This window comes from Hemicordylus capensis, chromosome 6 (genome assembly GCF_027244095.1).
Source record: "Hemicordylus capensis ecotype Gifberg chromosome 6, rHemCap1.1.pri, whole genome shotgun sequence".
Lineage (NCBI taxonomy): Eukaryota > Metazoa > Chordata > Lepidosauria > Squamata > Cordylidae > Hemicordylus > Hemicordylus capensis.
The window spans coordinates 133,782,866-133,797,058 of NC_069662.1; the positions used below are offsets into that span (position 1 = coordinate 133,782,866).

The window sequence follows — 14,193 nt, forward strand, 5'->3', positions numbered from 1 at the left end:
TAAAGATCATTGTCAAGAACTGTCTCCCTCATATGATTTAAACATCCTCCACACTTTTAGTATCACAAATAAAAGGCATTTAAGGCAGTGGAACTTTCTGAGGCAGGTCAGAAGCCTACCTCCAAGTATAGATATATAATTTGGACACTTTCCCAGCCTTATCAAATGACAGATGGAACTCTGCCGATGAGTCAATTGTTGATTCACTTTCTAAGTTAGAAAATGAAGTGAAAAAAAGCAGTACAAGAAGTACAAGAGTGTTACTGAAAATCACACACCAGGTATCCACAACACTACCAAAAGTTCCATTATACTTTTTAGGAACACAAGGTCAGGATATGCAATGGTATAGTGCCGGATGGTACTGCCAGTGTTCACTGCCTGCCCACTCTTGAGAATATTAGATGAATGTGCTGTAAAATCAGATGGTGCTTTGAAATATATTCAGTTAAGACACAATTGATCCAAAAGGTTTGGTCCTGATGCTATTAGTGCTTCGGAAGCTTCAAATATCATCAAATTCTGTTGTTATATTGGTGAATTTAATCGGACTCATAATATGCTTTATAATTTTATCCAAGCCCAGTTGGCACCTCCACTTGATACCGAAAGAATTAAATGGAGCTTGGAATTGAATGTTCTGATTATTATTGCTGCTTCTATGCGTTTTTACCCGTGTATAGGTATTATGCTTGTATTTTATAGATTTTAAATTTGGTTTGTTTTTATATTTAAGCTTAATATTTTTATTGTCATTTTATTGTATGTTTTTTAACTTTTGTAAACCACCTTGAGATTGTTTTTAATGAAAGCTGGTATATAAATTCAACAATCAAGCAATCAATAAAACATCAATGGGATGTGATTTTGACAGAAACTGCCAAAGTATCTTATGATTTGAGGTTCAAGTTAATTCAAGAAAAACTAGTCTTTCATTTTTATTGGACTCCGATTAGACTCCAAGAGTGGAATAACTCCTAATCAGTGGAAATGGCTCACTAGGGCCTTTCTGGTGGCTAGACACATTATCTTACAAAATTGGACCAAAAATGGCTCAGGGAGATTTACATCAAAACAAAAACAATTAAAAACAATTAAAAATTAAAATCGTGTAAACATTAAAATCATTAACACTGAAATCATTTAAAACCAATATTAAAAATTTAAAACCATAAATCTAATTAAAACCCTGGGTGAATAAATGTGTCTTCAGTGCCTTTTTAAAAGTTGCCAGAGATGGGCAGGTAGCACATTCAAAAGTCCAGGGGCAGCAACCTAGAAGGCCCATTCCCAAGTAGCCACCAAACGAATTGGCGGCAACCGCAGATGGACCTCTCCAGATTATCTTAACACATGGTGGGGCTTGTGATGAATAAGATATTCTTTTAAATACCCAAGGCTGTTTAGGGCTTTATAGGTAACTAGCCTACCCGCACAGAGCATCTGTGCGCTCTTTGGGGCCAGCTGCTCCCTCCTGCCCCACTTTCTCTTGCCCTCCTTCCCCCTCCCTCCTGCCCCACATCTCTTGCCCTCCTTCCCCCTCTCTCCTGCCCCACTCTCTCTTGCCCTCCCTCCCCCTTCCTCCTGCCCCCCTCTCTCTTGCCTTTCCTCCTGCCCGCTCTCTTGCCCTCCATCCCCTTCCCTCCTGCCCCACACTCTCTTGTCCTCCCTCCTCCTGTGATGGCTTCACGCCATCGCCTGTTTCCCACTCACCCCTCTCACTGGTGCCTCCTCTGGTCGTCCTGCCACTACCTCCCACTTCCCGCGGCCAGGCCAGGATGGGCCGCCGCCTCCTTGTCCTTACCCGGAATGGCCTGACCTGGCCAGGCTATCCCGCCACCTCCCGGCAGCCAGCCGAGCCCACCTCCTCAGACTGTTTTGCAGCCTGCTGCTACCGGCCACTGCCATTTTTCTTGCCCGCAACTCTTGCCCTTTGGCTGCGGAACTCTCGCAACCCGTTGTGAGAATTCTGCCGCCAAATCCTGGGCACGTATGCCGGCTAAGATAGATAACCAGCACCTTGTATTTTGCCCAGAAATGTATCAGCAGCCACTGAAGTTCTTTCAACACAAGAGTAATATGGTCTCTCCTAGATGACCCAGATACTAACCTGGCTGCCACGTTCTGAACCAACTGTAGTTTCCAGACTACATACAAAGTCAGCCCCACATAGAGCATATTGCAGTAATCCCGCCTAGAGGTTACCAGCAGATGTACCACCATTCTGAGGTCGTTCATCTCAAGAAAAGGATGCAGCTGGCGTATCAGCCGAAGCTGATAGAAAGCACCTCTGGCCACCTCCCACAAACATACTTTGGCAGCCCACAAACATTCCTTATTTAATATTAGATCTTGTTCTTCCAATTATGACGGAATCTAGTCTGAGTTTTTGGAACTATTATTTATTTATTTACATATATTTATGCCACCCAAAACTTACGTCTCTGGGTGGTTTACAACAAAATAAAAAACATTAAAACATTAGTTAAAAACAAAAACAAGAAATTTAAAATATGACAATTTAAAATTTTTTAAACAATACACTTACAATTTGCATTGTAAGTGTAATTTATCTATGTTCTCTTCTAAATAAAATGGTGGTTTAAAACAGAAAGATGAATATGTAGGCAAAGTTTTTATAGCTTACATGGGATTAGAAATTGTAACTTTCCAAGGGGATGGATATTAGTCCCTCCAAAAATGCCACACAAGTGGCTCTACTTCAAGACTTATTGAACAAACAAGTGCTTTTCTATTCTTGACTTCCAAGATAGTATATTAATATAAACCACACAAAACAAAGATACATCACAGGACAGTCTAACGTTGATGGTTACAAAAGGCCCAATGTTTAACCACCAGCATGAGGAAGCAGATACAAGTATTGTGGATCATGCTTTGTGTCATACTGCAAAAATCCCTGTCAAGATATACACCAGACACAGATATGTTGTTTACACATTCCATGATCTGACTAATTAACCCCTTGTAGTCAATCTGGGTGGCCACTGAAATTCGTAAGAAGAAGAGATAGATAAAACGCCAGTCCTGGGAAACCAAGTTCAGGAGCCCTGCCAATGTTCTATACAATGTTTTCTGGTTGTGTCACATTATCGTCCTTCACAGACAAGAACTGTCAGTCTATCAGATTTGAAATCATATGAAAATAAGGACATTAGGAATGCACATGTCGGGGGAAATGAGAATTCTGATGTTGGAATTCCCAGCACCCACCAGGAGGCATTAGAGTCTGGGACAAGTGCCCCGGGTAGTGAGCTGCTGGTGGCGGCCCTCTAACTAGCCAGCACTGGTGTGGGGGCTGCTGAACAGCATGGCAATGTTTGAGAGTTTTGAGGGCGGGCAGGGAGTGACACTGCACATGCGCTGGGGAACACATGCAGGTTTCTGGGTATTGTAGTCCCACTCAAGTAGTTCTGAGTGGGACTACAATCTCCAGAATTCTATGCCTCCTCCCAGCAGCTAAGTGGGCTTCCCATCATATGCAGTGTCACTCCCTGCCAGCCCCCACAAGCTCCCCAACATCACTGCGCTGCCCAGCACCAGTGCTGAGCAGCCAGTTAAAGGGCCCTCACTACCACCGCACTACCTGGGGCACTAATGCCTCCTGATGGTAGTGGCAGAGAATTCCAATGTCAGAATTTCCATTTTCCCAACATGCACTGTACTTTTTCACACTGTGCATAATTACAGTAATCTATGGAATTATCTGCCACAGGAAGTGGTGATGGTCACTAGTTTAGATAGCTTTAAAAGAGGCTTAGACAAATTCATGGAGGACATGTCTATCAATGGTTACTATTTTATGGTTTTTAAATTATTGTATTGTTTTAACTTTTATATGTGGTGTTATATGTAGAACTGTTTTAACTTTTATATGTATTTTAATTGTTGTTAGCTGCCCAGAGACGTAAGTTTGGCCGGGGTATAACTTTAATTAACAACAGCAACAGCAACAAATACAAGCTACCTGTAGCCAAAAATTGGTGGGACCATAAAATTGAAAAAGCAGTAGAAAATGAAGATGCAAAAATATTATGGTACTACCGACTACAAACAGACAAACATCTGCCACATAATACACCAGATATAACTGTAGTTGAGAAGAAAGAAAAACAAGTTAAAATAATCAACATAGCAATACCAGGGGATAGCAGAATAGAAGAAAAAGAAATAGAAAAAATCACAAAATACAAAGATCTACAAATTGAAATTGAAAGGCTGTGGCAGAAAAAGACCAAAATAATCCCAGTAGTAATTGGTGCCCTAGGTGCAATTCCAAAACTCCTTGAAGAGCACCTCAACACCATAAGGGCCACAGAAATCACCATAAGCGAATTACAAAAAGCAACTTTACTAGGAACAGCTTATATTCTACGACGATATCTATAATAATAACAATAATGATATTGATAATAAAATTCAGCCATCCCAGATCCTTGGGAAGCACTTGATGTCTGGATAAAACAAACCAGCCAATAACATAGGAACATAGGAAGCTGCCATATACTGAATCAGACCTTTGGTCTATCTAGCTCAGTATTGTCTTCACAGACTGGCAGCAGCTTCTCCAATGTTGCAGGCAGAAATCTCTCTCAGCCCTATCTTGAAGAAGCCAGGGAGGGAACCTGAAACTTCAAATGCTCTTCCCAGAGCAGCTCCATCCCCTGAGGGAAATCTCTTATAGAGTTCACACTTCTACTTCATATGGAACCAGGGCAGACCCTGCTTAGCTAAGGAGACAAGTCATGCTTGCTACTACAAGACCAGCTCTCCTCTCCAGATAACACCAGTCTGACTGTGTAAACAAGAAATAATAATAGTCTGGTGCCTGTATAGGCCCATTGAACAGCCCACCTCCAGCCTCAGAGGCAAGATGACTCCAAATACCAGTTGCAGGGGAGCAACAGCAAGAGAGAGGGCATGCCCTCACCTCTTGCCTGTAGACTTCTCAGAGGCATCTGATGGGCCACTGTGTGAAACAGGATGCTGGAGTGGATTGGCTGTGGGCCTGATCCAGCAGGTCTGTTCTCCATGAATTTGTCTAAGTTTAATTGGTGAAGTTTGTTACAAAAGTGGTTTTCACCACTCCTCAACATTGGCAGATTATTTCTTCATGGTTTTCACATATTGTACACCCTTGTATGTAGAATATATCATGATGAATTCCCTAGTTTATTTATCTAACATATAATAATACCACCCCAAACTTATGTCTCTGGGTGGTTTGCAACAAAAAAATAACAGAAAAGTTAAAATATTAATTAAAACAAATAAATGACAACAGAGAAATTAAAACATTGGTTAAAACAAATGACAAAAAGTTAAAACATTACAATTTAAAACCTTAAAACAATATTTTAAAACTATTAAAACAGTATTTAATTAAAAGTCTGGGTGAACAAATGTGTCTTTAAATATTTTTTAAAAATCTTTTGTTTGAATTTAGCTCTGCCATGAAATAATTAGGTGGCCTTAAATGAGCCACTTCCTCTCAGCTTTGGTCCCCAATTCATTATTTTATTTATTTATTTATTTGATTTCTATATCGCCATTCCAAAAATGACTCAGGGCGGTTTACACGGAGGAAATAAGATAGATCCATGTGCCCAAAGGGCTCACAATCTAAAAAAATAACTGTATGGAGATAATAAATACCTTACAAAGGTTGTTTTAAATTATTACACTGAAATAAAACATGTGCAACACTTTAAATACCCAAAATTTCTATACAAATGGTAAATATAATTATCAATAGATTGAGTTGCTACTCAATTCCAGACATATAGAAGCATTAGATGCCCATTAACCATTATGTTAAATTAGAAAGAAGACCATCAGCTAAACTGGAGTCAGCGCTGAAGCTTTATCATATCAATATTTTTCTCTCAACCAGCTATTTTCTCTGTGAGCCTTTAGAATTCCCTGCAGTTCATAACGTACTGGCTGTTCTTTCAGCAACAGACCAAGAAATTAACTGGGTAATTTAGAATACAGGCAGCTGAAGCGACAGAAGTGTCTATACTGCAAAGAATTTTTGATCAGGATGGAACAGAGGAAACTAAAGGCTATGTTCACATACATGTGAGAGTTGGTGTGGGTTTACACTGTAAGAGCCCCACCTGTTGTAAATGATAGAGGAGAAAGTATAATTAGAGAAGTTTCCCCCCTCTATCTTATGAGCTCACACTGCAAAACAATCTACAGTAATACAGAAATTATGCCAGCTGATAGAATTGGCTTTTTATCATATTTGTAATTATGAAATGTTAGGTTGTTTCTTTATTTAGTCATCAAACTATGGGCGGTGAAAAGTGTGGGAAGAGGTTGCTGTTTCTTTTCCTTTTTTAAAATTTGTATTGCTTGATATTTTTGAACACTATTGTTGTATCTCTCCTTTATCTACTTTTTATTTTGAAAATTAAAATTCTGTTTTTTAAAAAAAAAAATTATGCCAGCTGAGACAAAAATCACACCAAGTCTCTCCCTCCCCCACTCTCTCTCTCTCTCACACACACACACACCCCTCTCTCTACTTCAGTTACAAGATCATGCTTTTTAATTCTGAATAAATGGAAGACTCAGCCTGATACTATCACTCAGAGATATGGAAAGTGTGCCAAGAGGGTCTACTGCCAGAGCTAAATTATTCCCATTGAAAATGAAAGCCATTTATATGTCTATAAGGCCGCTTAAGGTAAGAAGTTAAAAAACATAAGCCAGTCATGCCATAGGGAAGTGAGGGAAAGGGAGCAAAGGCAGCTTGGACAAGATTTAGGACACACTTTAAACTGATCCTGACACCAAAACTTTCAGTAAGCAACTAAAGATGTCCTACCCTGACCCCAACTAAAATGCCTACCTAGTGTTCACTGCCTTGATTCTCACAGTGCCCCTTTCTCTAGTTTAACGTTGCATCTTTTATTTCTAAACTTCTCCACTGCAAGTATGCATGCATTAAATGAAGATGCTATATTAATTCCAAATTCATTCTAATGCTCCTTTTCTTCATTATGCTGACAGGCAGGGCATTTACAATTTTAAGATTACATTTTTTAAAAATCAAAATGAAAAGGAACAACATCTGTGTTTTTCTTACAAGCTTCTCTGAGCACATGGTCTTTGATCACTGCTACATTTTTCCTAGACCAGCCACTGTAGAATCAAAAGACTGTGTAGAAAGTCAATGTAGAAATAGACAGTCTTTTAAAATGATGGTTTCTGTCTAAACAGTCTATTATGTGTCACTGCACAAAATGCACTGTGGCCTGTATGATCTATCTAAACTATGCAATATTATTTAACAATTAAAACCATCTCTCTTGCTCCCCAGTACAATCTCTTTAATGGTGAAATTTAGGTCCTCCAGCCACTTATTTCAAATCATCTCAGGGAAACTAGACTCGACGAAATGACTGCCACACACAGCTTTTTAACATTACCTCTTCAAGTTGACAAGAACAGGTTCAATTTACTCAAAGAGCCAAAGCTCAATTATTTAAATTAGCTCTGAAATATGATCTTCAGATGTTGTATGAATTGGTGGCTAGTGCAATGTGATATGTAGATGAAACAATGAAACCACATCGTTAAAAAAAAGATTTTGAAATAGACGACAAGAAATGGCAGGATAAGTTCACACAGATTTCAAAAGGTCCACGAGGTAAAGGAAGATTGTGTTTCTAACCTAAATGAGAGCATAAAAGACTCCATACGCCACATATTTTTGAAAATTCGCCCATTAAAATCAAGAGAAAGCTAGTTAAAACACTCACCCAAAGCTCCAAGGGCTCCAAACCATATGTGGACAAGCAGATGAGCATCCCATACATACAATAAAGTTGGGGCATGGGCTATGTATATTCAGTCATGTGTATGGCTGTACCCAGAGTTAGATGCTAGATATAGCGTGATCTGTATACCCAGTATTACTTCATAAGTATCTAATATCAGATTCAGTTCATGCAACTAGAGCTTTTGCCAGTCACCATGCAATGAGAAACACATAGAACCAAGCTGTATAAATCTAACCAAATTAGCTTCCTCCTCAGACACTACATTTTCTTCAGGCAGCAAAGAAAATGTTGTATTTGAGGTACTTTCAGACATTTCAACTTTCAAAATGAGGTACTTTCAAACCGCTCAGGGACTTTTTGGTATGGAGCAGAAATGTAAGAAATAAACTGTAAACAATGTAAGAAATAAAATAAGTAAATTTCATCTCTTCACACCTATCCTAAAGTGGTGCTTAAAGGCATCCCAAAGCAAGAATTGGGTCCTTTGACAAAATTCTGAAACTAGTCCTGTCACATATTGGCTTAAATCTAATTGAGTTTTAATGGAAATCAAGCACCTTAGGTTTGCATATTTTGACAACTAGGGCTGAACAATACAATTGTGATTTATATTGTGACCCATATTCCACAATATTCCTATTATATATTAGTAGATTATGAACTAACGTACAAGTCCTAAGGATGTGTGTAGGATACAAATACACTTACTTGCTTTTGCCTTTGTATACTGTGGCATATGAACCTTCCCCGAGCTTTTCCAGTTTTTCATAAGAGTCTGCTTTTCCAAATTTGGGACTTGTCGGCTAAGAAAGGGAAAAGGATACAATTTTCAGCACTTACACTTTAATATTAGTTGCAACCAACCAACCATGGAGACCAAATGCTATTACCAAAACTAATGAGATTATACTTCAAACATTTAATGCCTGATATTGTCATCTACCAAGGGCAACAGCTAATGATACCCATCTAAACATCAGTCAGCACTCCAGATGGTCACTGCCTATTTCAACCATATTCCTCTAGCAGCCGAGACATCAGAAAGACTTAGTTCACAGAACAGTGAAATCTGGATTTGTTACAGAGTTTGTGCAGATGTGAATAATTAACAAATGCATGAAGGAGTTTGATTTAGCTCATAAGACCAACATGCTTTATAAGCTAGACAATGTAATCAAACAAGTTGACAAAACACAGCCTCTTGTTCTCAGTGTAAACAGAACCTTGCAAGAAGCCTAGATATCTTTAAAGAACCAAAGCTAACTTTGAGTACAGATACTGTGATTATTTTCAGAAAAATTGTTTCAGACCACATATATGTAAAGCTAAAATAAACCAAATTTCTCACAGAAGCACTTAACCTAATTTTTTTTTTTTTTCAAATTTGTCGACCACCCCAAACTTGGGAGGTTTACAACAACATAGCAGATTAAAAATTAAAACCTTAAAAACAAAATATCAAGGACAGAGAGGGAGAACAAAAATTCAATTTACTCAATTATGGGACGCAATATAACCTCACAGCAGTTTTCAAAAGCAAACATTTAATATCTGACCAGGAAAAGTGTTCTGTCTCCCTTTTTATAGTAAAAAATGTATTTCGTTTTCTTCAAATGTAACTGAAAGCAGCTTATACCACAATAACATTTTTGCTATCCGAACACCATAACTGAGAGCTCGTTTTAAAAGGATCTACCATAATTTTCGGTAGAAACGCTGTAGCGTTTAAAAGTTGTTTTTCACCACCTGCAGAGTTTACTGAGAATTCAGGGGCAAGCCAGAAAAATGCTCCCACCGATGCAGTGTTGACATGCAATATTCGAGTGCGATTTCTGGTGGCATTTTCAGGGTGTGGAGGAAATGGCACCCAAACGGCATAAGAGCTACACTACTAGTTTCAAGCTGACAGTTGTGCTAAGAGCAGAACATGTCGAAAACAGAGCTGCAGCCCGTGAATTTGAAGTGGATGAACGCTGCATTTGTAGGTGGAAGTAAGAAAAAGACGACCTGGCAAGTATGCTAAAATCAAAACGTGCAAGGAGAAGTGGTGGTATAGCCTGGCCTGATTTGGAGAATAACTTCGAGGAGTGGATTAAAGAGCAGAGAGGACGACTGCCAGTCTCCACTGTGAAAAACCACCTACAAGCAAAATTAATGGCAGAACAAATGGAAATAATTGCCTTTAAAGGTAGCCCATCTTGGTTCACACTAGACATCTATGGGACAGCAGCTGCCAAAGGACTGGTGGGGGGGGACTGGTGGGGGGGCAGAATCAGCGTTTTTAAAGTTTGTTGCAAACGCTTTTGAGCGGGGAAAACTTGTGCCATCATAAATAATAAATATGGATGAGGTTCCATTGATATTTGACTGTCCCCCAAATAGTACTGTGAATGAAAAAGGAGAAAAAACAGTTTCCATCGTGACAAATGGAAATGAGACAACATCTTTCACGTGCATATTAGCCTGCGCCGCAAATGGCAACAATCTAAAACCAATGTTAATTTTTAGACCGAAATATATCCCAAAAGTTGATTTCCCTTTAGATGTTGTTATTCGTACTAATAAGAAAGGGTGGATGTACGAAGACAATGTTCGTATGCCTTAATGAAATTTGGCAGAAAAAAAAGGAGTTTTTTTCCAACCACGTGGCATTTTAATAATGGGTGATGCATGCATACTTACTGGGTTCAGTTAAAAATGAATGCAAAAAGGTTTCAGCTACGCTAGCTGTGATTTCTGGTGGTTTGAGCAAAATCTTAGACTTATCTGTAAACAAGGCATTTAAATGTGAAGTGTGAAAGCACTGGGAAAACTGGAGGAGGAAAGGCCTGCATACATTCACAAAGGGCGGGAAAATGCACAAAGCAACCTACGTTGAGATCACAAAATGGGTTTCGGAAGCATGGAAAGCTGTTAAAACTTCTTCAGTGATTTCTGGTTTCACAGAAGCTAGAATTATACAATCTGAAGATGCTGAAAGCGATGCAACTGACTTTTCACAAGAGGATAAGAATGATGAGGATGCAGACTATCCTGAACAATTAGATGAGACCTTGTTAAACCTTTTTATTTCAGAGAATGATAATTCGGACTTCAAAGGTTTCCTTTGTATTCCTTTATTATGATCACAGAACAGCACAATTTACAAGCAGAAGCTCGACAAAAAACCCTACATAACCTACAGGTTTGTGATACTGTAGTTAAGCACATAGTTAAGCATAAAGATTAACAAACAATGATTCTTAATGAACTCCTGGTGGACTTTACTGGCTATTAAACAGAACTCAGCCACATTATAAGATCTCAGGTCATTCTAGTCAGTTAAAAGATAATCAAGAAAAAAAGAATCTGTACAACCTGGATGGCAGCTAAAAAGGGGGGTTATAAGTTTATGCTGTATATCTCAGTAAAACTGACAGTATAGGAGCACATGAGCCGTTGTTTCCATATCTCCTATTTGCAGAGACAAATACGTTCTTTGGGGATTTTTTGATATCTCCCTTCCAGGACTGCTGATTGCAAGGCATTGCATCGTGCCTGTGTCAGAGCTCTGGGGTATTTTGGCACAGTTATCTGGTTTAGGTATCTGGCAGGGTTGAAACTTGGTTGCCCAAATGGACACCAACAAGAATAGAGCCCTGATCAATTTGACACTCCATAGCATATATTCTTTGTTTTAATTTGATGTGATGTTGGGTGGTGGGGAGTAACCAGTGTTTGCTTTGAAGTGCAATTTGAAGTTTATAATGTGATGTGCTTAAAATAAATAAAAGAAGGTTTCTTATGAAGTGTAATGGAAAATTACTTCTGTATGTGATGTGTTAAATTTTTTTTAAAAATTATGTCTTAATTTCTTTTCATTGCGTTAAGACTAACGAGGATATGGGTTACAATACTTAGCTGCAGTAAAATTTTAAACTTAGCTGTACAGTAGTAGAATTTTAAGCGTTCAACACAACAAAAAATGCATGATGTCCCCCTCTAACTGCGGCATTTATGCTGATGCGCCATTTCTGGTGCTTTCTGAAATTTTTCAGCCTTCTTTCCTTATTGCAGTGTTTACACAAATGTGGCTTTTCTACTGAAGATTATGGTCTCTTATGGTTTTTCTGTTAATTTACAATATTTATTTATTTAGTTAGTTAGTTATTTGAAACATTTGATATACCGCCCACTCCGAAGACTCTGGGCGGTGTACAAAGACATGCAAAACAAGACAGCATTAAAATTACATTCTAAATAAAACTAAAGTAACTAACAAAAAGTGGGGGGGGGGAGCAAATAGGTAAACTACAGGGTAAAAGCCTGGCGAAAAAGAAAAGTCTTCAATAGAGACTTAAAAATCGACAAAGAAGGAGCCAAACGAATCTGCAGAGGAAGGGGATTCCAGAGAATTGGGGCAGCAACCGAGAAGGCCCTTTCACGGGTCCTAGCACACCGAACCTCTTGGAAATTGGAGAGTGACAAAAGGGCCGTCTGAGCAGATCTGACCGGACGGGATGTAACCAGAGGGGAGAGGCGGGTCTGTAGGTAGACAGGTGCCAAACCCTGCAAGGCTTTGAAGGTTAAAACCAGGACCTTAAATTCAACTTGGTAGCGAATAGGCAACCAGTGCAATGACTGCAGGAGAGGTGTTGCCCTGTCATATTTTCTGGCACCCATAAGTAAACGAGCAGCTGCATTCTGGACCCATTGCAGCTTTCCGATGGTCCTCAAAGGTAACCCTAGATAGAGGGCGTTACAATAATCTAAGCGGGAGATAACAAGGGCATGGGTCACTGCCATAAATGCTTGCCGATCAAGATACGGGCGTAATTGATGAATCAGATGGAGCTGGGCAAAGGCACTTCTGGCTGCAGTCTCCACCTGCTGTTCAAGCAGGAGGTGCGAGTCCAAAAGGACCCCCAAATCATGTACAAGCTCCTTCAGGGGCAGCACCACCCCATCTAAAACAAGGTTCACGTCCAGCTGTTGGCTGGTACAAGGGCTGAGTAAAAGTAGTTCCGTCTTGGTGGGATGCAGTCTGACCTTATTTTAATTCATCCAGACTTTAACAGCTTCCAGGCATCGAGTAAGCACAGAAACAGCATCTCCAGAATGGTCTGGGATGGCAATATACAGCTGAGTATCATCTGCGTATTGATGAAATCTCACCCCAAACTGGGAAATGACCTGACCCAGTGGCTCCATATAGATGTTAAAGAGGAAAGGGGCAAGAACTGAACCCTGGGGAACTCCATAAAGGAGTGGCCATGGGTCAGAGCATCTGTCCTCAATGCATACCGACTGGACACGCCTGCTAAGGTAAGAACAGAACCACTGTAAGACAGTGCCCCCGATACCCAACCCACACAGGCGGTCAAGGAGGATAGCATGATTGATAGTGTCAAAAGCCGCTGAGAGATCTAAAAGGACCAAGAGAGGGACACTACCCTCATCAAGGTCCCGAAGAAGGTCATCTACCAGAGCGAGCAATGCTGTCTCTGTGCTATGCCAAGGCCTGAAACCCGACTGATAAGAATTAAGGTACATCATTTCCAATAGTTTATTTCTGTGTTTTATACTGCTTTTCAGCAATATGATCTGCAAAGCAGTTCACAATAATTTATCACACAGATGAACAAAGACAAAACACCAATATTAAACACACACACATACACCAAAGCAAGACTAATAGAAGTGTAGTATATAGATCATAGCGATTTTTTTGGCACTGGTAAACGAATAACACATCCAAATCTAAGCCCCATTTTAATAAGAACTAGCTTAACCCTCACAGAGCATCTGCGCACTAGTACTTGATTGCTCCCTTCACCCCCGCCACAGCCCCCCTCACCTCAGATCTCTCCACCCTCACCTGAGCCGAACTCCTGCTCCTCCTCCTCTGTCTAGTTGCTTCCATCCCCCTCACCCCTCTTGGTCACTCCTCCATAATAAATAATAATAATAATAATAATAATAATAATACTTTACTCCATCCTCCTCACCCCTCTTGGTTGTGGCTACAGCGTTGCTAGCACCTATTGGCCAAGCTGCACCCCCCTATCCCCAGAGACCTCCCCACCCTTACCCAAGTCCCACTCCTGCTCCTCCCCACAGGAGCAGCAGCAGTTGACCGGCCCTTCTTTTCTGCTGCCACCACCATGACTGTTGGTTCACCACAGGCTGCTGACAGGCTCAGGCCTGTCCCTTGCCTGCCTCCCTCCGCCAATGGTCTCAGTAGCTCCAAACAGCAGCAGTGGTTGACTGAGTCTTTCCTTGCTGCCAATAAGCACTGCCATGGCTGCTTGTTCCCCTCAGGCTACTGACAGGCTCGGGCCCGTCCCTCGCCCTTCTTTCTCTCTCTTCCTCCCTTTCTCTCTCTTTCTCTCCTCTACTC

General features: G+C 40.2%; 1 protein-coding gene across 7 annotated transcripts in view; it reads right to left on the reverse strand.

The window, feature by feature from the left end:
* The window catches only part of CDK14 (cyclin dependent kinase 14), a 417,778-nt gene that overhangs the window by 271,098 nt on the left and 132,487 nt on the right, over positions 1-14,193 (reverse strand). For all 7 annotated transcript variants that reach the window (XR_008309633.1, XM_053260459.1, XM_053260458.1 and 4 more), the window contains one exon: positions 8,523-8,617. Coding sequence is in view for 6 of the 7 variants with exons in the window: in XM_053260459.1 (XP_053116434.1) it covers positions 8,523-8,617 (95 nt within the window). In the remaining variant the exon portion in view is untranslated. The remainder of the gene's footprint in view (positions 1-8,522; positions 8,618-14,193) is intronic.